Below are 26,680 nucleotides of genomic sequence, written 5' to 3'. Positions count from 1 at the left end.
ATCATTTGCATTTTTTAAATATTAATATTAAATATTAATATTTAAATTTTAAAATATTAATATTTTAAATACTATTTATCTTCTTAAAAATTCATATTAGCGGACCGCGGGATTTACAATGATGAATTTTAGTGGTCCCTGAGGTCCGAAAGGTTGGGGACCCCCTGCTCTATAGCGTCGTTTTGAAGGTAGGAGCCTGTAAGTCGATACTGGTGTGGCTGGGGAATTATGGGAGTGGAAGTCCAATCCCTGTGGAGGATTGAAATGACAGCCCTGGAGGTATAAGGAGGTGTCAGAAAACTATCCAGAGAGCATTTTTTCTACAACCCCTTTGGCTGAAAAAATGCTTTTAAAAGTAAAAAAAAAAAAAAGCCTCTGATGATCGCGCGGCTCAGCTGGGATCATCAGAGGCTTAAAAAAAAAAAAAGAAAGCCTCTGCCAATCAGGCAAGTCAGCTGGGATCATCAGAGGCTTTAAAAGCATTTTTTTCAGCCGAAGAGGTTGTAGAAAAAATGGTTTTAAAAGTTAAAAAAAAAAGTTGGCCATGCCCACTCAGTCATATTACCCCTCCCACCAAGCCACGCCCACAGAACCGGTAGTAACAAATTTTACATTTCACCACTGGGTTAGGGTTAGGGTCATTCCTTCTGGCCTCCTGGTATTTGCTCTGGGCAGTAATGGGGGGGGGCGAGGAGCGCCCCAAGGCTGCCTGGCACGTTCTTAATGGAAATCCAGCCCAGAAACAGTTTTGGGGACCACACGGGGGTCATTTTCTTGTGTTCCTCTAAGGCAGTGTTTCCCAAACTTGACCCTTTGAAGATGTATGGACTTCAACTCCCAGAATTCCTCAACCAGGCATACTGGTTGGGGAATTCTGGGAATTGAAGTCCATGCATCTTAAAATAGCCAAATTTGGGAAACACTGCTCTAAGGGAAATAAAATTACAAAAAAACACAACGTGGAAGTGGGCTCCCTTGAACCACTCCAATGCACGCATGCATGCATTCATAGAATAGAATAGAATAGAATAGAATAGAATAGAATAGAATAGAATAGAATAGAATAGAATAGAATAGAATTTTTTTATTGGCCAAATGCGATTGGACACACAAGGAATTTGTCTTTGGTGCATAAGGTCTCAGTATACATAAAAGACAAGATACGTTCATCAAGAATCATAAGGTATGACACTTAATGATAGTCATAGGGTACAAATAAGCCATTCATTCATTCATTCATTCATTCATTCATTCATTCATTCATTCTCTTTCTCTCTCTCTCACACACACACACACACAAACAATTTGAATCCTTGTGCAGGCGCCCCCACGTGTCGAAGCGCGGCGGATGCGCGTTTACTGGTTTCCCATTCTCACAGCCTTCCTTAAAACCTTAGCGGAGCGCTTATCGGGATCCTGCCGGAGCCTTTTCCCCCGAAGCCGGCCGAGCGTTTCCGAGCTCGGCCCGAAAGGCAACCTTGAGAGCCCGAACGTCTCGCGCAGGCGCCGGCGGCACTTCCGAAGCTCGGAGCCGAACGTTCTCCGGAGCTGCCCGAGCGTCCGACGACGACGTCGCCGCCGCTGCTACTGCCGCCGTCCTGCCGGACTGCTGGAGGCGGCCGCCAGCGCCATGTTGGATATTCCGCTCCGTCCGTGAAGAGAATCCGCCGGCATCGCTCAGCCGAACGTCGCTAGAGGCCGCGGAGACGCTTCGCCCGGTCCTTGGGAGCCGAGAGCCGCCGGCGGAGGCGGCCTCATGAGCGGCGGCGCGGCCTGACCGGCCTCCGCTCGCCCCGGCCTGAGGAGGAGGAGGAGGCGGGAGAGGAGGAGGAGGAGGAGGAGGAGGCGGAGAGGAGGAGGAGGAGGCCGGCCGCGTTGTCACGGAGACCGGCCGGGGGTGCTGGCCCGCCGGGCTGCCCCCGCCCCCGCCCCGCCGCTCCCCGCCCCCCGCCCCGCCGCCGCCGCCGCCCCCGGCCTGGTGGTGGCTCCGCTTGGCCATGAGTTTACCGCAGAAGGCGGCCCTCAAGCCCGGCGCGGCGGCGGCGGCGGCGGCAGCGGGGGGAGCGGCGGCGGCGGCGGGAACGGCGCCCTCCTCAGGGAGCGGCGTGGGAGCCGGGCCGCCGCCGCCCCCGCCGCCTCTCCCACCGGCGGCGGCGGCGGCTGGAGCGACCCCTTCCCCGTCTCACCCGGCGGCGGCGGCGGCCAGCGGGGCGCCTCCTGCCGCTGCTCCCGTTCCTCCGCCGCCGGCAGCAGCAGCAGCAGCAGCCGCCGCCGTAGCAGTGGCCGGGACCCCTCCTGCTTCTGCCGCTGCGGTGCCGCCGCCTCACCCCGCCGGCATGAGGGCTCTGCAGGCCCCGCCGCCCCAACAGTATCCTTGGCCACCCGGGTCGGGGAAGGTTCGGGAGGAAGGAAGGAAGGAAAGGAAAAAAAAAAGCGACTGAATGGAGGAGAAGGATGATGGAAGGGAGGGAAGAGAAAAAAAAGGCTGAATGGAGGAGAAGGAAGGAAAGGAAAGGGGGAAAAAGACTGAATGTAGGAGAAGGAAGGAAGGAAAGAAAAAGACTGAATGGAGGAGAAGGATGATCGAAGGGAGGGAAGAGAAAAAAAGACTGAATGGAGGAGAAGGAAGGAAAGGGGAAAAAAGACTAGGAGAAGGAAGATCGGAGGGAAGGAAGGAAAGAAAAAAAGTCTGAATGGAGAAAGATGATTGAAGGGAAGGAAGGAAGGAAAGGAAAAAAAAGACTGGAGGAGAAGGAAGATGGGAGGGAAGGAAAGGGGGAAAAGACTGAATGGAGAAGGAAGATGGGAGGAAAGGAAAGGAAGGAAAGGGGGAAAAGACTGAATGGAGGAGAAGGAAGATCGGAGGGAAGGAAGGAAGGAAAGAAAAAAAAACTGAATGGAGGAGAAGGAAGGAAGGAAAGGGGGAAAAGACTGAATGAAGGAGAAGGAAGATCGGAGGGAAGGAAAGAAAAAAAAAGACTGAATGGAGGAGAAGGAAGATCGAAGGGAAGGAAGGAAAGGAAAAAAAGACTGAATGGAGGGGAAGGAAGGGAAAGAAGGAAAGGGAAGGAAAAAGCACCCCCCTCCCTCCCCGGGAGCCAGCAGTCTCCTTCCCGGCAAGGAAGGCCGTGCAAAGCCGGCCGGCCGGCACCGGGAAGCCGGGCCCGTGCAAGCTGCCTGGGTGGGCAGGGAGGAGGGGGCTGGACTAGAAGACCTCCCAAAGCCCCTTTTCCAGCAAGATCGAAACTTTGCCTTCTTCTTCTTCCCAGGAATGGGCGAAGGGCCACAAGGGTGTGATTTTAAACCCGGCTCTTTCTGCCTTTCTCTTTCTTTTTCCTGGAACCGACACACACCCCGCCCGCTTTCTCTTTCGCTTTGAAAAGGGTGCGGAGGGGGGGGGGAATGGAAAGGAAAACTCCCTGCCTGCAATTCTCCGGAAGAGGAGAAAGAGAGAGGCTTTTTTTAGTGCCTTGTCCGAGGAATAGGATGTTTGGAGGGGCCGCGTATCCCCCACCCTGGATTTGGTACCTGGAGGATCTGCGGGGATGCTGTGACTGGGGGTGGTGGTGGTAGGGAGGGTGGGGGTCATGCTGGATTCACAACCGGAAGTGGTGCCGGTGATGGTGGGAAATAAATCCGATTTGTGTAAGGATGCTCTGTTCCAGCTAACCCTGAAGATGACCCTGCCTTGTTCTGACCGGTATTGTCTTTACCAAAAGATCTCTTTTGAGTTTGAATCTGACATCTGGTGACAAGATAGTCCAACTTTTTTTTATTTACGAGATAGGAACCTCTTGCTGGCAGGTCCTCCTTATTTTCTGAATAAGACAGGCGTGCTTTTGACATCTTAGACCTAATTCAATGTCTTTGATGGGGACGTTACGTTTAATACTTGATTGCTGTGAAACGGGTTGCGGGGGAAATGGCCAAATCTCACATAAGTAACGTGAAATACGTCTCCAGCATTCCTTAAGGGGAGAGGGTTGTTTCTGGTGAGGTGGTGGTTTGTGGCGACGGGGGTATCTGAAAAGCGTCTTCCAAAATGGTCACCCTTAGGAAAATATATACATATACCTGAAACTCGTATTTTTAGATTTTATGGGGTTAGGATCTCTATGAAGGTGTGTGAGAAACGAAGGTGTGGAATTGGGAATGTTGGGAACAGCGTGTTTGTAATGGGGTCAGTCCATTATGGTCTGTTGTATGTAGAAAGTGGAGGGAGGGGAGGGAAAGGATTGTGTTTTAATTTTGGGAATGTTCTGTGAATTTAAGATCGGTGCCTGAGGAGGATTGCCAGAAGTGCTTTTTTTTTTTTGTTTTGTTTTGCTGTGTCAGCCAGGTTACTGTAGAATTTCTCTTAGTTGTATGGTCCACTGTAATAGCAGTGAGATCCTTGAATGCAATATTTCTTTTTAGGCCTTTTTGTGGCTTTTCTACTTCTTAGTAAGGTAGGCATGACAGGCCCTCTTAAAGTCTCCAGATCTGTTTTCCTGCTTGGATGAAATTCAACTGAGGACAATATACGCTTCATCCTCCCTTGGTTTATATTCATCGAACAGCTCGGTCTTTGGTTTAGTACAGATTGAACTTGTATCTTTTTAATTTCTCCAGAATCTTTTTTTCTACAAAAGGACTGTGTAAGGTTGGCACCCATTTTAAGCATGGCTGCCATAAATAAAATTAGTTTTGGGGTAGCTTGCAGTGAATGACAGTGGGCACATAGGCCTGTGGAATTTTTTTTTTTACTGGAGTTTCTCTGTTTAACTCTCTTGGATTTTATGAAAATGCATTTTAAAGCTGGAAGGAAATACTTTTAGGCTCCAGGACTTAGTTGGCTTCTGGGATTTTTGCTCTGGGAGTAGAAAGTGACTTCACAGTATTGTGTATTTTTGTAATAAGGATTAAATGTATACTTTCCAGCATCAGTGAATGTGTAGTAAGTATGGCTTGGAAAGAAGGCAAATACGTGTTAACATGTGATGGCGAAAATCAGGAGTGCAATAGTACCTTTTCTGACGAATGTATTTTACCAAAAGTCATAAGCTTCTGTGAGCATCATCAGATGAAGGTACTTGCAATTGATAAGGTCCTGTCTCATGAATAATCTGCATAACCAATCTGTCTTCCCCTCCTTTTCTATCTCTCCCCAATTTAAATTCTTCATCAGTCTAGCTACCCTAGGCTCCCATCAAATGAACCATCACTGACAACCTTTCCCTATTAATAAAACACATTTTATATTTGTTTGCTTGTTTGATTGATTTCTATAGCTGCCCAGCTCAGCAATTGACTCTGGGTGTCTCACATTATATTTATTTATTTAATTTCATTCATTCACTCACTCATTCATTCACTCATTTGTTCATGTGTGTGTGTGTGTGTGTGTGTGTTTCTCTTTAGCCAGGTTCTTCCTACGTAAACCAAGATTTTTCTGCAGCCGTAGTTCATGGGCAGCAGGGAGCTTGTTGGCTGCTGGAAAAAAAGTCTAGAAACTAGTGGATTGGGATTTCACTGAACTAGGGCTGCAGAAAAATCTTAGTTTATGTAGGAAGAACCTGGCTAAAGAGAAACACACATAAAGACCTACGAAAAGAAAACAAATAGACAGGCAGCTATAGAAACCATATATATCATCTCAGCAAATGACTCTGGGCAGCTTAAGAATTGTTGGAAAAGGTGCTTCCAGACGCCTTTTGATTTTTACCCTTGCTTCACATAGGTTTTGTAGTTCCATTGTGCGTTTCTTGCATATGTCATCAGAAGGAGTAACTGGGTTTGTGGAAGTACAGTGATATATCTCATTTGTTTAAAAAATCTTCCTTAGGTTAGTTAAGAACAAGAAGCCTGGAATTGCTGCTAAAAACATGAGCACAGCATTGTAACCTAAAATCTGTTTCTACATTTGCCTTTGGATATGAGGGGTGAATCTGGTAAGGATGCCAATGGTCAACAGAGAAGAAAAAACAAGAGAGTTTGAACTTTGCAGCACCAACCTGTATTAAAGGCGCTGCTGCTTTGCGCTGCAGTGAATGCAATTGAGGCTTCCTTCCTGTCCGCAGTGAAAACTCTGGACTGGTCAAGTTGACTCTTCTGTCAAGGCAAGGACCAGCTAAGGGTGTAACCCCTTAGTGTGGAGACCAGCGTTGTGACAATTGATTGAACGTGCCCCATTTCTGAATTCCACTTATCAGTTTCCATCAAATTTTCTGATTGATTCATTTGCCAAGGTTCTCTTTGCACGACAGGCTTCACTGATTTCAGGCAGGTAATACGTTGTGTGAAGAGCTAAACCCAGTTAGCAGTGGGGATCTATTGGGGGATTTGTTGGGCGAGGGCTGGGGGTGGGGTGTCGCTGAGTTGATTCCCTGTAGCCATTGAGAGAAAGAGAGAGAGAGAGTTGTATTCAATTGAGACAGGAGACTGATCTCCCTCTTCCAGAGCTGCTGGAGCAGAGTACTTGAGTGATCCTGCAAAAATGCCTTTCTCTAGTCCATCTCCATTTTTGCTTTCCAGGTGCTTTCTGTGGCCAAGGGAAGACAGGAAGAAGGACAGGAAGCGGCGGGGTGGAGGCGGCGGGGAAATGGAGGGGTGGGTAAGTTTTCCCCAGTGTGGTTTTGCTGTGGCACACATTAGGAGGCGAAAGGGGCTTTCCTTTTTGGGCAGCTGGAAGGCCAACAAAGATGTCTGCTCCCCACTTGGCTGGTGCAGTCATTTGCTGCTGGCACCCAGTGGCCAGTGTTCAGCAGAGTGTCGCGGCCTATCCAGCCGCCCCGGTTGCAGGTTTCATTTCTTGTGTTTTCAGGAGAGGAAGCTGTGTGAAGTTGGTTTGAAATTCAGAGGCTTTCTGCTTTCTGGTGTTGTTTAATAATATTGGGAATGTGATAATGTTTGCAGGCGCAGGCCACTCCTTCTCTCCTACGAACTGCAGCAGAGCTGTCCTTCAGAAGCTTCTGAGGATGTTTCCGCTGCAATGATGGTGGGTACAGCTGATCTGGCTTTTTTTTTTTTTTGAATGAAAATGTATAACAACAGCGGGGAGAAATGCGGGGACGGACAGCCAGGATGCGAAAGCAAAGAAAAAACTGAAAGAGAACGAACGCAGCCAAGAGCCGAGCCTTCCCAGAAGGAGAGAACGTGAGCTACCGTGGGAGCGAACAAGCTGTGTGAAGACAGGTGAACTCTGAAAACTGCTTTGGGTGCGTCCTTCCAGGGAGGCTGAAGGGCTGCTTGTAATGCGGGCGGCTGCCTTGTTGATTGCTGACATCAGCAAGGACAAAACACGCAGTTTTGGAGAATGGCCGATTCGGATCCTTTTGGGATTTAGAGGTGGCCCCAAGTCCAGAAGACCTCTGATTACGCAGGTGTGAGTTGGACAGCCAGTTGTATCAAGTTGGAGACATTTCTGTATAAAGAAATAGCGTGCTAAGAGATTGCACAGTTGCTTCGTGTTTTTTAGTGGCGGATGCAAACGGTGGGGCTGGACTGCCTCCGTCCATCTGTCCGTCCGTCTTTATCGAGTTATGCAAGTTATGGGTTCATTTTCATGGCACCTTAATACAGGGATCGTGGCTTAATAACCCTTTTATGATGAATGAGTCGTATGCTGGAGCTGCTATCCTTTGACCTGGTCCTAGGAAGGAAACTCGCTTGCTTGCTGGCTGCCTGGATGGATGGATGACTTTTCACCCAGGAATAAAAGTAGAATGGAGGCTTCTCCGTACCCGTCAACTACTCTTCAGATCCTTTTGGGTAAAGTCCTTTCAGGATGCAGCAACAAGGATGGTTGTGTGAAAGAGAGACCAGCACCCCTTGCAGAGAACTGAGTCAGCCACATTAGTTGATTGTACCTTTCTGTTCCCGATATGAGAATTAGTGTTATTTATGTACGTAGTTGAAAACAGTTTGGCCCCAGGTGAGTTGCTGACACCTTGCTCCAAGGAGGTCTGAGATTGGGCAACCAACACTAGGCCTTAGTGGTGGCATCTGTGTAATGGCCTTTCCCAGAAAGTCCACATGGCAAAACACTCTTTACCGAGGACTGTTGGGATTTTGTTTAGATATTTTATACCTTTCATTGTAATTCACTTGATAAAGTTTCCCAATAAAGAAACAATTCTTGCTTGAGGAATTTTTGAGAGTTTCCAGTTTGGCCTACAACTGAACAGTTCGACTTTTGATGCCTTTCTTTCTTTCTTTCTTTCTTTCTTTCTTTCTTTCTTTCTTTCTTTCTTTCTTTCTTTCTCTCTCTCTTTCTCTCTCTCTCTCTCTCTCTCTCTCTTTTTCTCTCCCTCCCTCCTTCCTTCCTTCCTTTCTGAATTAATCATTAAATATGCAGCCTGATCAGTTGAGTGAAATGAATGAAAATGCTTCGGGATTCATGCTAGGGCTCCCTGGATTGTGAGGCCAGCTAATTGGAACTTTATGTTGGCTTCTCTTAATTGTGGACTCCTTTTGCAATTAATGTGAGTTGACTTTGAACAGTCACTAAATGAAGTGTTGCTAAGTCGAGGACTTGCCTGTATTGCTGGTGGTTTTGCTGGAAAGTTTTGAGTTCATTGCCATACACACAGACCAATGATAGCTAAAGTAAATATGGTTGTTGTTTTTCCCCAGAAGCAAAACGCCATGTTTTTAATTCTTTCGTGGATTTTTTGGGACAGTGGTTGAGGAAGCATATCATTAAGAAGTTCTTTGTGATAACTTTGTGCGGTTTAATGAGGTAGGGGGAAACTGGTTCCTCGGCTGGTTTAGTTGCATGGATGGTTTTAGTTTGGTAGACTGGAACTGGCTTCCTTTTCTGCGAAAGTGAAGTAGAGGTGCTGGATGGAAGAATCCTCTCATTGCACATCAGCCAGCATATTGTTCAAAGGGACCTTTAGTGACAATCCAGCTACATTCCGGTTAGAGTCCTGCTGCATGCAGTAACCACCTTCATCTTAACCTCAGCAAGAGGAGCCTCTTCCAGAGTATTGTAGACTTAATGGAGCCATTCACTCCACTTTTTAACAGTGAATTTGCTCGGCAAAATTTTGCAGGAGTTCTGAACCACCTGGCTGTAGCCAGTGTTTGCATAGCAACATATCCACAACAGAGACAGTTTTCCATTGATAGGTGTGGTATGTTTAATATCTTCCTCCTTCGGTTGTGAGAAACAGCTTCTTTTAATTTCAAGCCGGTGTTTCCTGAGACAGTTCTTTTACCTGTTTGCGCTAATACTTTGGAGCTGCTGCGCTGTGTTGCTGCACTTCTATAAAGTTTCTGGGCTTTGCCCAGTTAGGGGAAAAAAAAGATTATTGCTCTTTTTAAATTCTCAGGTTACGCTTCTCTTCGACTAATGTTCTTTGTTTTTTAAAATTTCCGACTTAATTTTGCAGAATTAGCTTTTGTTAACATTTATTTCTTGATGTCAAACCACCTAATGACTTACCTGGGCTTCATTTTCAATGGTTTTAAGGACCAGACCAGAAATTAAAACCTCTTGCAAATCTCCTGCTGATGATCAAATTAGATTTTCAGGAATTACAATCCAACACGTATATTTGTTTACAGTAGGGTGGTGGGGTTTTTTTGGCCGTTCCTTATAGTGAGTGACATTCTGTGAAATCGCTTTTCACTGACTAGAGAATTTTAAGTGCACTAATACGATTGCAGGAAGCTAGTTTTGAAAGGGTTCCCCGGGGGCATAAATATTGATAGTCTGAGAATGGGGCTTCTGCGAGAGACCTTTTGCATTTTCCTTGAATAATTCCTTTGTGACACAAAGAAGAGTTGCAAACGGATGAAAGGACATTTGCTGGCTGTTTAGTCTCCCGTGGTCGGTGTAAGCAGGACGGTTGAGTGACGCTGACTGTTCATTCAAAGGGCACCGATGGCCCAGGCTGAGTCTTAATTATCAGTCAGAAAAAAAGCCAGAGTAAAACTGGTCCAAGGTGTAAAAGAAAGATTCATTAGCCAGAGTGTTTCTGGCCAGCTGCTTGCCATATCTGGCACGTTGTGGCTGAGATATGCTGCCTTCCTCACATTTCCCGGTGGTACCCGAGCTGGGCATGTTCCTTTCAGCCGAGCTTGCAGATAGACAATGGCTGTGTTTCTGGCTCTGGGGTGGGCAGTGTGTGGCTCCTGCAGAGGTCTTTTCCTGCCTCGCCGCTTGGCAGCCAAGGAGACATCCCCTAAAGAGCCACCAGTTGGTCCTTTCCTCCCCCCTCGGTTCCTTTTGGCTCTGCTCCGCCATTCAGAAGACTGGCAATGGCCGGAGAAACAAAGGGCTCTTTCAGGTCCCAGGCTTTTGTTAATGCTCCCAGCTTCTCTTCCCGGTTCCTAGTCCAATTGTTCCTCCTCAAGCAGTCCCAAGGGCTCTTGGGAAGCAACGTTCCCTGGCTGGAAGGAGAAGTTCTGCCCCGATCTCATCAGGGAAGAGTGGAAAGGCCCTGGCTTCAAGTGACCGGTTAGAAAAGGTCTGCCGGCCAGCCTCCCATCGGGGGCTGTTCAGTGGCTTCAGTGGCCTCCTTTATCTTGTGCAATTCAGCTTGCTCCCATGGTGGTATTCACTTACCTTCGCTACCAGTTTGCAAATTTGAGCGCGATGCACAGAGCATCAAAAACGGGACGTGACGACGTCCGGGCAAGTGGGCAGAGCCTTCCACCGCCACTGCTACCAGTTTGCTCAAACCGGATAGAACCGGCTGAATACCACCACTGGTTGGGGGGTGATGGGAGTTGTATTCCAGTACATTTTTAAGATGCTGGATATCGATCGGGCTGGTCCTCCTGGAGCTCATGTTAGCGTCGAGGCTGTTTCCCTCTGAATGGAAGGAGGCAGGTTGTTTTGGCGGGTCACCTCTTGACGCAGCTGTCCTGGAATGGTATTTGGATGGAAGCAGTCTATTGCTGGCCTTAGGACAATCTTGGATTGGGCTGCTGCTAGGTTAATTTCCCATGGAATATTTGCACTGTGTTATCGATGCGAGCAGCTTACCTTTTTAAATTCTCCCTTGTTTTCCGAGTGATGGGCTTCAAGTGTGCTCAACAAGCGTGTAAGATGGGGCGAGAGTAAATCTGATGGCCTCATCCATCTGTAATCCTATCGTTTACTGTTCTCGTTACTGTCCCACCCTTTTTCCCGGAGGGGCCTAGAACATTTGACAAAAGAACTCTCCGAAACTTTCCAATGAACGATTACCCGGAAAGTCAACAGTCCTTAAAGCAATAAATCAATGACAGGGTGCCTAATCAATAAGCAAATCTGAATGCAACTCAGTCTGGCCGGATCTTTTAGCGCTGTCCAAAGGGGCAGAGCCAGTAGTGGGATTCAACCGGTTCGGACCGGTTCAGGCAAACCGTTTGCTCCGGCTTTCAGCCGTGAACAAACCGGTACTCTCTTTCTTTGAAGTGGGCCCGCCCGTCTGCCCGCCCCTCGTTATACTCACCTATATTTCTGCTTCCAAAGCCCAACTGATTGGGGAGGCAGAGTTGGTTGCCGCTCCTCAGCTGTTCAATTTTCTGTGCACACACAAGTAGTGTGCGTCTGGCCCGCGCTCAGCGAACCGGTTGTTAAACCGGTAGGATCCCACCGCTGGGCAGAGCCCCCGCTCCTTGGCAGGCGCTGCTGTCGCCAAACTCTGGGCCGCATTGCCTTGCCGGAGGCTGAGCAGGACCGAGGGACGGAGACGTTCCTAAGGTGGCAGTTCTTGAGATAGCTGCTTCTTCTGGATGTCAGAAACGGAGCCTTGAAGCAAAGCCAGAGGTGATGGGCTCCTCTGCCACGCGGGCTTCCGGCCTGCTGTGTCCACAGATGCCCATCTGCCACTAAAGCATCGAAGTCTGTGGGCCACTTGGACTATAAGCATAGCGTGGACCAAGGGCTGAGCAGAGCTCCCTGCTTGTGGGGTGAACAGTTTTTCCTCTTTTTTTAAAAAAAAAAGTTACCGGCAATCCTCGACTTATAACCTCAATTGCGCCCCCGATTTTTGTTGCCAAGTGAAACCTTCGTGAAGGGAATTTGGCCTGATTTTACGACCTTTCTTAGCCGCCGTTGCTAAGCAAATCGCTACAGTTGTTAAAAGTTAATCGCATGGGATGTTAAGTGAAGCTGGCTTCCCTGTTGACTTTGCTGGTGAGACAGTCGCCAAAGGGAAACGGCGACTGTCGTAAAGCATCTGAATCTTTTTTTTTTTTTTAAATAATCTTTATTTACATTCGTCATTAAAAAAGAAGACAACACACCAGATAAATGACAAACAAAACAACAAAACAAATAACATACATGTCTATAAGTAGTACCTTAATAACTTAATATTCGGTACAATATATGTTACATTCCGGGGGAGGCAGAACAACCTAATTTACATTTATAAATCAATTAGGTCTATCCGACCTCACTTTACTTGTATCATATAAATTCTTCAATAAATACGACTCCTAATCTAGTTTGGGATTATAGTTTCCTCTTTGATAGCCAAATATATAGTTTTTCCCAAGATAAACATGTTTGTGTTTGGTCTCTATCTTTCAGTTTTTTAGTCAATTTATCTGCTTCCGCACAATCCAAAATCTTCTTTATAATTGCTTCCTCTGATGGGGTATTTTTATCTTTCCAGAATTGAGCATATGTTAACCTCGCTGCTGTGATAATATGTAATGCAAGGTACCATGAATCTTTTTTTAATATTTTCCGGTTTGGAGCCGAGCAAGCATGTCTCTGGTTGCCATTCAATCTCTTGGTTTAAGTAAGATCTCGTTGAGCTGCTTTTTAATTTTTCCCCAAAATTTTACTGCTTCTGGGCACGTCCACCATTGGTGATAATAAGTACCACGTTCAAACCCACACTTCCAGCATTCAGTGGACTGTCCAGTAAACATTTTGGCCAATCTATCGGGGGGCCAAGCGTCTGAATCTTGATTGTGTGACCCATCGGGAGGCTTCCATGAAAAATGATGCTAAGTCACTTTTTTTTCGGTGCTGTTGTAACTTTGAACGGTCGCTAAGCAAAGTGTTGTAAGTCGAGGACTTACTTGTTTGTTGTTTGGTGGAACTAAATCACTCGAATGCTATCGACAGCATTCTTAGTCTGGTGTTTGTCTGTCTTTCTTTCTTTCCTCCCTCCCTCCCTCCGTCTTTCTTTCTTTCTTTCTTTCTTTCTTTCTTTCTTTCTTTCTTTCTTTCTTTCCTTCCTTCCTTCCTTCCTTCCTTCCTTCTTTCTTTCTTTCTTTCTTTCTTTCTTTCTTTACTTTAGAGAGCTGCTTTATTTATTCCCTCACAGCTCTTTATTAAATTCACTCATACAATGTAATTAGCTAAAAAACAATTCAGCTCCCTCTGGTTTTTAGAAATGGATCCTGAGAGTTAAACTTCATTTTTATTTTCTTTTTTTAATCAGGCCAAGGGACAAGGTTTGTCCCCTGGCATCAGAGATGACAGCACATGCTATCCTGACCCTTCCTCCCAATTTTGACCGTCTCCTTGGTGGAAGTAAATTAATACCCCCGGGAAGGACTTTGTCGGCTAAATGTTGCTCTTAAGTGGTGGATGAGGAAGCAGCAGAACAAATGGCAGGATGGTTTCTCCAAGAGGCGACGTTCAGGGAACATGGGTAGTCCTCGACTTACAACGTGCGCTTAGTGACCGTTTGAAGTGACAACAGCACTGAAAAAGTTAACAACCATTGTTCACACTTGCGACCTTTGAAGCATCCCCCACGGCCACGTGATTTGCATTCGGACGCTTGACAGCTGACTCACTTTTATGACGGTTGCGGATCGTGCAATCCCCTTTTGTGACTTTCTTGACAAGCCAAGTCTGGGGGTGGGGGGAAAGCCAGATTTCACCGCACAGCCGGGTTATTCGTTTTAACAAGTGCCGCGATTCACTTCAGAAACACGGCAAGAAAAATCGTTAAAATTGAGACCAAACTCAACTCGAGAAAAGGTCTCACTTAGCAACAGGAATGTTGGGGTCAATTGTGGTCGTAAGCTGAGGACAGGAAGAATGTTAAAAAAAAAAAGGGGGGGAGAAAAAAGTCCTTTTTGTTTACCTCAGGTTTTTTCCCCCTGAGCTCACGAACCTTACGTATTAGTATCATATGTCTGCATTTCAAAATGCAGAACACACGTGTTTTGCTGTGTCACCGGCCTCTTTTCAGTGCTGTGACATGTCACATGATGGGCTTTTTATTTTTAAGACGTATGCCTGTTTGTTAGCTCAGGTTTCCGTTCAGAAGTCGGAACTGCAGTTTAGTCGAGGGCTTGCGGCTCAGAATGGGGTTTTCTAAATCAGCTGGACGTCTCGTGGCATTGTTTGAGGGAAACAAACCTCACATTGATCGGGGAAAGCTTACGAGCTGAGGCTGAGGTTCCGGGTTCTACAGGAAGTGGGTTTTTCGACGCGCACATCCAAATTTCTCCGCAAGGCAATGTGCGTTCGGTGAGTTTGCCAAAGCTTTTGCTGCCTTCCCCTTCCCTCCTCTCCCCCACCACTTCCTATCTGTGTTTACGTTTCAAATGTGGAATGCCTGAATTTAATGCCCATCGAAAACCTGCGGGTTTTTTTTTTCTTCAGGGCTACAAATCGGAGAAACAAAAGTGTGATTCTCTTTGCTTGCTGGGCGGTATTGCATGCCCCAAATTGCGACATTGCTGAGTTGTGTTAATAACAGCTGCCCCTGCGCTGAATCTTCTCGGGAAGGCTGTCGGGGAACAATGATAAAAGGGCCGAGTCCTGGCAAAATCTGCAAAAAATTGCATGGGCTGAGCAAGGTGATGTTTTGATCCCTCCCTGGGATGGCCCATGCAGATCTTCCGAGTCTTCCTCTTCCGGTTCTTGGAAACCTAGTTTATTAATCCAAGTTGGCCTGTGGAGGTGCCACCACAAGGGAGGTTTGTAGACGGGCCTGATTCGCATGGAACTTTAGTATCAGCTTTTATGTACAGGTGGTCCTCAACGACCGCAATTGAGCCCCACGTTTATGTTGCTAAATGAGAAATTCGTTAAGTGAGTTTCGTCTGTCCCATTTTACGACACTTCTTTGCCAAGCAGTTGTTAAATTAGTCATACGGTGGTTCAACGTATCTGATTTCCCCATGGACTTTGCTTGTCAGAAGGTCGCAAATGGGGGATCAGGTGACTCCACCCCCCCCGGGGACGCTGCGACTGTCATAAATGTCAGTTGTTAGGCATCCGAATGTAAATCACCTGATCATGGGGATGCTGCGACAGCCATAAGTGTGAAAAAATGGTCATAAGTCACTTTTTCCCAATGCTGTTGTCACTTCGGACTGTCACTAAGAGAACCGATGTAAGTTGAAAACTACCTGAGTTCTGGAATTTTAATCTCCATAACTTGAGGAGGTGCGAGGAATGAGAATAATACCACAAGGTTTGTTGTTGTGTTAATTTTGTGGCATCCGTGGCCATCTCTTCTTTTGAGGCAGAGCAGTCACTGGTAGCTGTGGGGAACATTTGTCTTCCGCTTGGGGTCTGTTATGAGCCACGGTGGCGCAGTGGTTAGAGTGCAGTACTGCAGGCTACTTCTGCTGCCTGCCGGCTTGCCTGCAATTTGGCAATTCGAATCTCACCAGGCTTGACTTCGCCTTCCGTCCTTCTGAGGTCGGTCAAATGAGGATCCAGATTGTTGGGGGCGGTATACTGACTCTGTAAACCGCTTAGAGAGGACTGTAAAAGCACTGTAAAGCGGTATATAAGTCTAAGTGCTATTGCTAGTATGCTTTTAGCTTTGAGGCTTCTCCATAAGTCCATAAGCCGAAAGGAACAACTTTTGATATTTGGATAGAAAACCTTGGTGCTTTTGAAAAAGATGAAATGCCTCTCCCTCACGTAGTGTTTTCACCTGGCTCACCGGCTGCTTACCCAGAGACCGATCAGAGCGTTCTGTGTTGGCTGTGTAGCCTCTTGCGTCATTCCCAAGAATGTGAGGAAAAGCCTGCAGCATCTCCTCCGAAGCCCTGGTTAGTGAGTCCCAGGCATCTTTTTAAAAAGGAGATCGGCATCTTAACAAGCAGCAGAGAAAATTCCCTACAATCTGGTCGTTGATTCTTTCCTGAAGCCGCAACTGGGGGTATTTTTTTCTAGGACTTTGAATAGAATCCTCCTCCTGCCCTTAACCTGCAGTTCAGAGGGCTCTCCTCTGGATTGTGACAGCACTTTTAATAGTTTATCTGGGGCGGCGGATTTAAATGGCACGTTTCGTCAGCTTATTAAATTCATTCTAGTTCCCAGAACTGTGTGGGGCGCATAAGGACAGTTAGTGAAAAAACACCAATGAGGAAAATGCACACTCCGCTTCTCTGCCCTTGGCAAGAACGTGTCAGGCTGTGGCTGTGTTACTTTACAAATAAATGTTAGTTTTCATCTTCCGGTCTGTTGTGACTTTTTTGTGATCCCATCGACTTACATGCAGGGACTCTGTTGCTTTGTGCAATAACCATTGTTCTGGCTCCGGTGTGAACGTTAAGAATTTGTGGCATCGGCTTCTCACGATTAAGAGGCCGACTTCATTAGAAGAAAAAAGATTGTAAAAAATCATACTTTTCTTACAGTTTTGTGGTTTTTTTTTTTTTTCTTTCTTCTGTTTCTTCCTTAACTTGTTGTTTTGCAGAATCCCTCGGGGTCCTGTACAACAGCCCCTGGAGGATCGGATCTTCACTCCCACCGTCTCGGCTGTGTACAGCACGGTAAGGAGAACAAGCAAGCAGCTTTTGCCAAGAGCTTTTTTAGGGGGCGGGGGTGATGCTCTGATGAGTGACAGGAGCCTCACTTTCCTTCTGCAGAGGATGAGCATCTTGACACTTGGCAGGTTCTGTAATAGGCCCCCCTCCTGTACGATTCCCTTCACGTAAAACTACTCCGAATCAGAAAATACGTTTGTAAAACATTTGCAAACGATAGCAACGATAAGGAGAGTAATTCAAAATTGGACTCCTTGTCAGTGGATGAAGTCATTTGAAACACTCTTTTCATCTGGCTCTCCGGCCCTCCTCTCCCTTTGGAGAGTGATGCCTGGTTCAGACAATCTCCCTCTCATGTCAGGGTGTGCTGCAGAACTGGATTCCTTGGGATCGAATAGGAATCAGCTGTGCAAAAGATACGGTCTTTGGGGGTCAGTCCAAGTTTGAGTTTTGGAGGAAGCTCAGTGGGAGGCTACTCAGGAAAGGAAGAGCCAGAGGAGAAAGGATTCCTTCCCACCTTCGTCTTGAACCCAGGGTCCTATTGGGGCAGGCTTCCAAGCACAGGGGAGACTCCTCGAGTTCCCACTTGCAGGGAGAGTCCGTTCCCACCTGGAAGAGAATTAGGGAGGCTGTTCCAGCCACGGTCCTTTTCCTGTGAGAGATGTGGGTCAGGAGGCCAATCCCTTTTGCTATGAGCCATTGCTGAGCCTGGGGAAATGTGGCATTTTTAAGAAGTATATCAGCATCGGGGCAAAGAAACTAGCTGGGTAGGAATAAGTGTAATTGCCAACGTTTGTTTTTCAATTAATCTACTTTCCTTAGAGTGGATTAAGTGAAACTGCTGATGGGAAAGTGTGGGGAAATTAAAAAAAAATTCAGTACAGCTTTCCTTACCCTCTTTGTGTCCAGAGATCAGGGTCCTTGTTTGAAAGCTCACCTTGGACTCTCTTTCCCATTTATTTGCGGGAAAGGGTGGGATTGTCTTGTAGGTAATACCTGTTGGCTTGGGTTTTCACTAGTAGCCAGTATTTCCCAAATGGAAGAAGTTCTTTTTAGTAGAAAAGTGAATTAAATATAATAGCAATGTTAAGAAGGTCCTTTGCTCTCTTCCTTGTACTGTGTTTCCCCAAAAATAAGACCTTCCCCAGATAATAAGGCCCTCCCCGAAAATATTTAACTGCATGCACAGCCGGTCCCCGCCATTTCCTTGGGTTAGGGAGACAGAGCTGGAAATTATTATTATTATTATTATTATTATTATTATTATTATTATTATTATTAATCAAATTTCTATACCGCCCTACTCCCGAAGGACTCAGGGCGGTGAACAGCCAAGATAAAATACAGATAATCCAAATATTAAAAAAGTCCCTTAAAATTATTAAATATTTCGGCCGAAACACAGATTAAAACACAGATTAAATCAGGTAAGACGGCAAGAGGAGCCCCGTCTTGCTCCACGTGCCCCAAAATTATAAGACCTCCCCGAAAATAAGGCCCAGCGCTTATTTTGGGGTTAAAAAATATAAGACAGGGTCTTATTTTCAGGGAAACACGGTAGATAGAAAGTAAATGAAAGTAAAGTAAATCAGGGCCTGGTGGCTCAGCAGACTGATAGCATTGTGATTAACACCAACTGTCTGCAATTACTGTAAGTTCGAATCTCACCAGGCTCAAGGTTGACTCAGCCTTCCATCCTTTCTAAGGTAGGTAAATTGAGGACCCAGTTTGTGGGGGCAATAAGCTGACTTTGTATAAATATACAAAAGGATGAAGGCTATTGCTTAACGCATTGTAAGCCGCCCTGAGTCTCCGGAGGAGGGTGGCATATAAATCAAATAAAAAAAAAATGATAAAGTAAATTAGAGAAAAGTAAGATCATAAATGTTAGTACTGAAAATAAGAAAATAAGGTAAATAATCACAGTATTTTAATGTAAGAAGAAACTCAGCTTAAAAGCTTTTTGGTTATATTATTACTGTTGTTACTATATCATCATTATTAGCTTGTATGTCAACGTTGTAACAACGCTTTTTTTGTGGGGGTGTCTTTTTTATTTGTAAATGGTATACCCTGACAATGCCCTGTTTTTCAAAAAAAAAAAAAAAAAGTGTTTAGGAATAAAATTTATTTAAAAGAAAAAAGAAAGAAAGTAAATGATCAGTGTTGATAATTTGAGAATGGAACGCAGCCCAGAACTGCATCCTTTTAGAGGAAGGTATCACGTGGAAAGGAAATGGGGGGGGGGAAAATGACCCACAGGTGTCCTTGGTGAGCATCTTTCCCGTTCACATCTGGTGCAAACTAATATCTCCAGAGGTTGCCCGCTGCCTCCCGCTGGGATAGCCTGAAAGATGGAGCCCAGAGCAGGGGCTGCTGGGGAAGATGGGCCGTGGTAGGGGGCTCCCTCTATTGTGAAGAGGAGGCCTTTCCCAGGAAGGGCAGCTCATTCCGAGCCCGCTTTCTCCCACCCACCGAAGAAGGTTGATCAAAGAAAAGATGGTAATCTGGCTCTTGCCTCTTTAGAGCACGCTTGACTTTGCTGCCTTTGAAGCAAAGATGTTAATTAGATGGCAGACAGGATGATGTGCCCGGGTCTTTTTTATCTTAAGCCTGGGTTTTGATCACGGATCATCTTCAGTTTAGCCAAGATTTGGTGAGAGTCCCTTTCTGTGGGATTTCCCCCCCCCCCCTTTCGGAGGGTTTGTCCATTTAACTCACTTCCTTGCAGCCGTGGCCCACCCAGGCTTCGACGTTCCTCTCCCACCCATGTGGGCTGGCCTCGTCTCCACCCACGCCCAGGGGGGGTTGTTGGTGGCTCTCTTCCTTTGTGAAGAGAAGACCCGGCGCCATTGAAAGAGCCTGGGAGTTTTTCCTCCGAGCCTTTCCTGTCTACAGAAGAGACTCCTAGTTTGACTCCGTCAGGTGAAAGTGATCCATTAAGGATGCAGCTCTTCTTCCTAGAATCAAAAAGGACCCTGGAGCCTCTCTGGAGTCAAATCCACTAACATAAATCAGCGGGGCGGTTTTTTTTTCCAACTGCTCCGATGAGCACAAGCGATGGGTTCCCTATTGCCGGAGGGGCTTACTCTGTGGAGACAGTTCTACCCCGCTATGGTTTCACTAACTAACAGCTTATCTCCTCGCAGGTTACGCAGGTGGCAAGGCAGCCAGGCCCTCCTGCCCCCTCCCCTTACTCTGCTCATGAAATAAACAAGGGGCATCCAGCCCTTGCCGCCACACCCCCCGGACATGCCTCCTCTCCTGGCCTCACTCAGGTAAGATCGGCGGCTTCTCGTTCCCTGCCTCCCCAAAGCTGGGGGGGTGGGGGGAAATGTCAGGCTGGGCATGGGAGGTGGGGTGGAACTGGGGCAATGCCTCCACTGGCGGGGACGACGCTCCTCTGGAATGGCCAGGGTCGGCCGCAAGGAGAGACACCCACCCACCCCTGACCACGTCTGGATTGCTCAGGGAGCATTTCACACACATATCCCGCCCCCCCACAAGCCTTGTTTCATTCGAGGTTTCCTTTTGGCTAATAGATGGTGGTTTCATCCCCACTCTATGCACCTAATTTCCTGTCAGAAGCCATTCCCCCCCCCTCCTCAAAAGCAAAGAGAAAGGAAGGGTTGCAGCGGCCTTGAAAAACAGCAGCAGTAGCCATGACGGCAGCTTAGGGTAAACCGAGGCCCGATGAAAACTGGAGGCAGCCCCGAGCAGCTATGGCTGCTGGTTCAGGATGGCTCGTCTCGAACCACAGATTCCCCCTTGGATGAGTTTAGCTAGGTGGTCTCTCTAGCTGGAGTTTGGGCCCAGAGGATTGAGCTGATGTCATGCAGGCCTTCGTCTCCCACTGCGGCCATGGCTGATGTGGGGGGTGCCTTTTTTGGGGGGCGGGATGTTTAACTTCTGAACCTGGCAGCGGTGGGCCTGGCAGGCTAGTAGGACAGATTAATAAATGGAAAAAGGGGGAAAAAAGAAGGTAATTTAGTCTTGTGCCACTTAGCGGAAGGTCCTGGACCGGCCGCTGTGTCAAACCAGAGTCCCGCTCCTTGGCTGTGTTTGTGGCCCTCCCTCCCCCCCACACCCCCCGGTCTCTTGGGGCCGCTCCTGATGTCCCCGAAGAAAGGCCAGCCCCCCCCCACCTTCCCCATGCGTAGCTCCTGGGAAAAATGGCACGACCCTCTCTTGAGCACCCAAAGCTGCTTTCTGAGGGGCCCATTCCCCTTAATTTCGTTTCCTCCTGATTTCTAATCTGAACCGAGTGGCTGGGCCGGGCCTTTGGAACGAGGCGTCCATCTGCTTGGCTCCTGCCCTCCAGTCGGATTTTGATGTGAGACAAGGGGGGCGGGGCGCCCTCTCCCCCACGCAGGCCTGCCCCAGGATTGTCAGTAAGGGGCGCTTCTTGTTCCTTGATCCAAATAATGGTTAATCTTGCCTTTCTCTTTCTCCTCCCCTCTCCTTCCCTTCCCGTGTCAGGCCTCTGAGGTCCCTGCTTGCCCTGCAGTTGTGGGGCTGGCTGAAGAGTGGGACATTGGGTCACAATGGCTTTCATTCTAGGATACCTTTCTTAAACGTGCCGGAGAAACGTACGGGTAGTCCTCGACTTACAAACACAGTTGAGCCCCCCCCCCCCCGAATTACGTTTGCTAAGACAGACGTTTGTTCAGTAAGTTCTGCCCCCGTTTTACGACCTTCCCTTCCCCCCCCCCATTTTTTAAGCGAATCGCCGCAGTTCATAAGTTTAGCAACCCGCTTGTGAAGCGAGCCCGGCTTCCCCCATTGACTTCGGGGATCACGTGACCTGGGGTGGGGGAGGGTCCCACGGCAACGGTCATAAACCACGAAGCGGTTTACCACGCCTCTGAACGTTGATCCCACGAAACGGTCCCAAGTCACATGTTGCGGCACCGTTGTAACTTTGAACGGTCGCTCAACGAACGGTTGTAAGTCGAGGACTACCTGTCCGTGCTGCTATTGGCGTTAAAGTCAGTGCTGTGCCCCTGTTCTGTTGCAGATGCTTTGGCGAGTTGATCCCAGACAGGTGTCTGAGCCCCCTGGTCTCAGCCGATCGATGGGGGTCTCTTCCCCCTTGCCATTTCTCCGGAGAGTATTTGTATGGTCTGTCCAAAAGATGGCCTGTCTCAACGCCTTCAATTGCCCCTTTCACACACACACAGCTGGGCTTCCTCTAGAGGGGGATTATTGGGGGTGGGGGAAATGACCTTGGAACCTAGGGTCCAAAGGAAAGCTGGTGGAAAAATAGCTGTGGGGTCCCCATTGCAGGTTCATGTTAACTAGAGAGTTGCCAGCTCTGTGCTGGGATCGTTCCCAGGCTGAGGAAGAGGAGGAGGAGGACTGTTCCTGGAAAGCTGAATTTTCTTTGTGCTTAGTAGTTGGCGAAAAGGAGACCCCCTCTCCCAGGACACACAGCCCTCCTCCTCAGATCCTGCAAAGTGATTGGAGGGAAGAGGATGCACTTCCCCTGTTGCCCGTCTTCCTTCTGCCTCTCTTGCTCTCTCTCTCTCTCTCTTGCGCTCTCTCTCTCTCTGCCCCCTGTCACTTTCCTCCTCTCACTCTCTCTCTCTCTCTCTCTCTCTCTCTCTCTCTCTCTCTCTCTCTCACTCTGTCACTCTCTTTCACTCTCGCTCCAGCAGCCAGGAGGGAGGAGGGACAGAAGCTTTCCACCCCACCCAAGAGCCAGCAGTCTTTTTGAAGATCCAAGGGAACTGGTGCAAAGGATTCTGGGATGTGGGATGGTGAGTCACAAGAGGAAAAAAGGTCCAGTGATGCTCGCTGGACCAGCCTGGCTCGGATGTCGTGTGCACACGCACGAAACCCCCCCCTCCCCTGCAGACCTGTGGGGGGCGGGGAAGGGAGACTGCGCAGAGGTTCATGCAGGCTGTGTAACTTTTGAATATGGAGGACAGGTCGGCATTTTGGGCTGGGAGGCATCTGGTCACCTCCGGGTAATTTCAGGCTGTGTTGGTGCCCAGCACATAAAGTCTGGAGGTCCCCCATGAAATTCCGAACCGGGGGGGGAGGGGAGATTCTTTCTCCGCAGAAGGGGGCGGCTGGTTGCGTTCCCTGCCCTTGGCAGTAACTGTCCAGGTGAGAACAGTTTGTTCCTTAGGCCTGGTGGGTTCTCCGTTGCTCCCACTGGCCTCAGTTCTGAGCTCCCCAAAGGGGGAACTTGGAAGGTGAAGAAGCATTTTGCTGCACTCTCGGGGACTGGGCAGGGAAAGGAGTTGATGGTGCAAACCGGACCTCGTTTGCTGCTCAAAAAGATCTTAGAAACGGCCTGGAAGAATTCAGGGGTACGTGTCCTCTTCTCTGTGCACACTCCAGGACCCCAGGGGCCCACCCTTCGCAGCCCTTTCCCCTTTTTGGGAGATCTCGGAGGAAGGGGAAAAAAAAATGCCTCCTCTAGAACTTTGGCTGGTTGTTCGTCCCATTTCCGCAATTCCAGAAAATACAGCGGACTTCCTCCCTTGTTTGGGCTCGCAGTCCAGTTGGTGGCGCGAATCCGTTGGCAGACGGAAAGCCGCCTTCTCAGTTGTCACGAGCCGCGGGTTGGAAGCCTGCTCGTTTTTAAGCCCGTTTCCAAATCCAGAAACCCTGGGAAATGCTGGTCCGTCTTGAAGCGTTTGGGTTTCAGCTGCCTTTTTCAAAGTTCCCTCCCGTCTTTGTGGGAACTTGCGTAAAGTAATAGAAACGGCTCGGATAATTTGGCGAGGGAAGGTCTGGCGGCCCTTAATGCTAATTAGGGAACTGGCAGGAACGGTGAAGGAGGTGGTGGGGATTTCAGCTTCTGGATAAATAAGCCCCCCCTTCCCCCCCAAAATCTTCTTTGGCTTGGCTTTCTGCAGAAATCTGGCACCTTAGCTGCACATTTGTGAGGCTCTGTGCCTTTCTCTGTGTTCCCTTGTTAAAGGAAAAAGAGCCTTTGAGACATAAGGTTCACTAATTGCTTTAAATCAGAGTCAGGGGGAAGTGCAGTCATCTCCCGTCCCCCGAATAAAACTAGTGCTTCCATCGTTTTGCTTGCAATCATCTTTAATCTAAAATGTTGTAGTCTCTCAGCAGGCTTCCATGGGTAAAAAGTGGGATCAAAGTCCAGAGTAATTTGTCATGTTAGGCTTAAAGACAAGCCCAATCCAGATTTTGTTTCCTCTCCTTCCCGCCCCCCCCCTTCCCCAAGTTACTGGAGTTTTTTCAGGGTGTCCTAACCAAAGTTCAAGAACCTCTGCTCTAAACAGGCAAATTTACATAAATAATCCAGCTGTGGTCCTCTTCACCCTCCTCAAAATAGTTTGTCTTTAATTTAGAAATCCCTGTGGGAGAAGAAAGTGGCTTGATTTCGTTTGTGGTCGAAAAGGGTTAAGTTTTCGTGCCTCCTCCAAGAGAGAGAGAGAGAGACTCTTGGGGGGGTGGGGCTGAGCCCTCCTGTGCTTCCCAGGCCTTGGGAAGCGTTCAGAGGGCTGTAGGTTCACGTCCCAGTATCTGCTGGCAGTGTTCTCACGTCCCGGGATTACCTGAAAAGTCACATTCGCTGAGATTTGGTTTGGCTTTTATCACTGAAGGATACAGAGAAAGGTTTTCCTTTCCATAAATAGCCATTGGAGCTCTCGACGGAGAAAAGAGAGGCTTCCAGGAGCTTTAGTTCGATGGCATTGTCCCAGAGAGAGGTGATGGATGGTCTTTTGAGCGAGCTGTTTTGGCAGCAGCTTGGCTCGGCTGTGCGAAACCTTTGTGAATTGAGCTATTTCAGCGGCGTGGATCACAGCGGACTTCCTGAAAGAAGTCAGCCATGGTTCGGGAACTTCCTGCGTTCATGGACAGCGGAATTAAATCCCAAGAGGTGTGAATGGGGGCTTTACAGCGGATGGCATTGACCTGTCCAGCCCAGCCCAGTGTACGACTGCTGAGGCAGGCCTGAGCTGAGGAGGGTGATTCGGTGGCCCTCCTTGTGAGTCAGTCAGATATTGTGAGGAGGATGAGCCACAGTGGCGCAGTGGTTAGAATGCGGTACTGCAGGCTAACGCTGCCCACTGCCAGGAGTTCGATCCTGACCGGCTCAAGGTTGACTCCTTGAGCCTTCCGTCCTTCCGAGGTCGGTAAAATGAGGGCCTAGATTGTTGAGGGCAATAGGCTGACTCTGTCATCGGCTTAGAGAGGGCTGCAAAGCACTGTGAAAGCGGGATATAAGTCTTATTGCTATTGCGGGGGGGGAGGAGGGAGTGCTTGGCAGGACCAAGGGACTTCTGGCACCCTGGAGTGTAGACATTTCCATTACGCTGCTGCTGTTGAGATTTGGAAACGAAAGAGTTGCCTGTGACTCAGCATTTTGTAATACACACACACACACACACACACACACACACACAGAGAGAGAGAGAGAGAGTGATGCAACAGAGTTATGTCTATTTATTTCCAGCCCAGCTAGGATTGTGGAGATCTTGTTGCACAGCAGGCCTAGTGGGTATCAACTAGTTCGGAAAGCCAATAAAAATAGTTCTTGCTCTTTGGCTGACTTGAGCAGACAGACTTAAGAGAGGGCCAGAGGAGGGCCTTGTGCCGAGAAAATTCCTGGGAAGCTGAAGCATACGGTGGGGGGTTGTTCCTTTCGTGGACTTCCAAGGCTCAGGTGCCACAAGTTTCTTTTTGCAACCCTGACTTTCTGTCCTCTCACTGTTTTAATGAGCTCTTTCAGGGGTGAAATGCTATCGGTTCGGACCGGTTCGAGCGAACCGTTAGTAAAAAAAAAATGCTACCGGTTCAAGTGAACTGGTATTTCTGACGATCAGCTGGGTGACGATTTGCTTTCTAGCTAATCTAAATCGCGTGGCACACCGGATTTTCCCCCACCTCCCCCGTTCTACTTCCCCCACCTCCCCCGTTCTACCTTTGCAGACTCGGAAGGCTTCAAAATGTTCCTTTTTTAGCACTGCGCGGGCTCACCTCAGCTAGCAAATTCACAGAACCGGTAGCAGACTTCAGAGGATTTCACTGCTGAGCGTTTTGTAAATGAGGACGGTCAAATTGGGGGAAACGTTTCAAAGAGCTGCAACCTTCAGGGTTACCTGCTCTGGGGAATGAACAAACCAGGGTTAGCTGCTTCGGCCTGCTGCCTGCTTTTGAGACCAGAGCAGAGCGGACTAGCCGGTTTAGAGACATTGAAAGTTTTCTTCCTGCCTTCCCTTGAATAGCGCAGGGCTCCCCTTTAGCTGGCAGCCTACTTTTAACGGAGGATTTCCTGCCCACTCCTGATGGCACAGCTGAATTGACTTCTGCTTTTAGGGGGAGAGATGACAGTTCTGTCAAATCGGTTCCTGCCTCGGATATATTGCCGCTTGTTGATAAAGTCAGGATCGGATGAGCATTTGGGTTTATGGAGTGGTCACTAAGAGTGGCATGAGGCCTCAAGCCTGATGGTTAATTGCTTCGTGCGCAGGACGGCCCAGGATAAGAGACTGCTATCACAGCCTCAGGTGTGACAGAATATTTCGCCACAAATATTAAACCTTTAGGCACTTTTATGATCACCGGTTTTTGCTCTCGTTGACCTAGCTCAGGGATTGGCAACTTTAAACACTCAAAGAGCCACAAACTGGAAGCTCCTCATTTAATTCTGGAGCCGACCGGAAGTCCGATTCCCCCACTATAGAGTCTCCTCCTAGCGTGGCGTCCTTTTTCCTCTGCCAACCGGAAGTCCGGTTCCCCCACCATAGAGTCTCCTCCTAGCGTGGCGTCCTTTTTCCTCTGCCAACCGGAAGTCCGGTTCCCCCACCATAGAGTCTCCTCCTAGCGCAGTGTCCTTTTTCCTCCACCTGTCCTAACCGAAAGGCCTATCAACTGTGGAGCCGACCGGTGACAGGGAGCCACAGCAGAGGGATGAAAGAGCCACATGCGGCTCCAGAGCCACGGGTTGCCAACCCCTGACCTAGCTGTTCTTGGAAGAGTTGGCTCCTGGTTCTCTTTGTCTGTTTGAGGTGCTCGT

General features: G+C 48.2%; 1 protein-coding gene across 5 annotated transcripts in view; it reads left to right on the top strand.

Moving 5' to 3' along the window:
* Positions 1-2,266: 2,266 nt before the first annotated feature.
* EIF4G3 (eukaryotic translation initiation factor 4 gamma 3) overlaps positions 2,267-26,680 on the top strand; it is a 60,346-nt gene continuing 35,932 nt past the window's right edge. For 2 of the 5 annotated variants that reach the window (XM_070956178.1, XM_070956176.1), the window contains exons 1-4: positions 2,286-2,368; positions 16,611-16,686; positions 19,830-19,958; positions 22,335-22,439. In XM_070956178.1, coding sequence (XP_070812279.1) covers positions 2,337-2,368; positions 16,611-16,686; positions 19,830-19,958; positions 22,335-22,439 — 342 coding nt within the window. In that variant the 5' untranslated portion in view covers positions 2,286-2,336. Of the gene's footprint in view, positions 2,369-14,173; positions 14,420-16,610; positions 16,687-19,829; positions 19,959-22,334; positions 22,440-26,680 lie in introns of those variants that run through there. The other 3 variants (XM_070956181.1, XM_070956177.1, XM_070956179.1) reach the window with 3 other exon arrangements.

This window comes from Pituophis catenifer, unplaced genomic scaffold (assembly GCF_029215685.1).
Source record: "Pituophis catenifer annectens isolate HBS135680 unplaced genomic scaffold, rPitCat1.0.hap2 SCAF_18, whole genome shotgun sequence".
Classification (NCBI taxonomy): Eukaryota; Metazoa; Chordata; class Lepidosauria; order Squamata; family Colubridae; genus Pituophis; species Pituophis catenifer.
The sequence above is the reverse complement of the archived record's forward strand: the minus strand, read 5'-3'. Positions and strand labels throughout refer to the sequence as shown.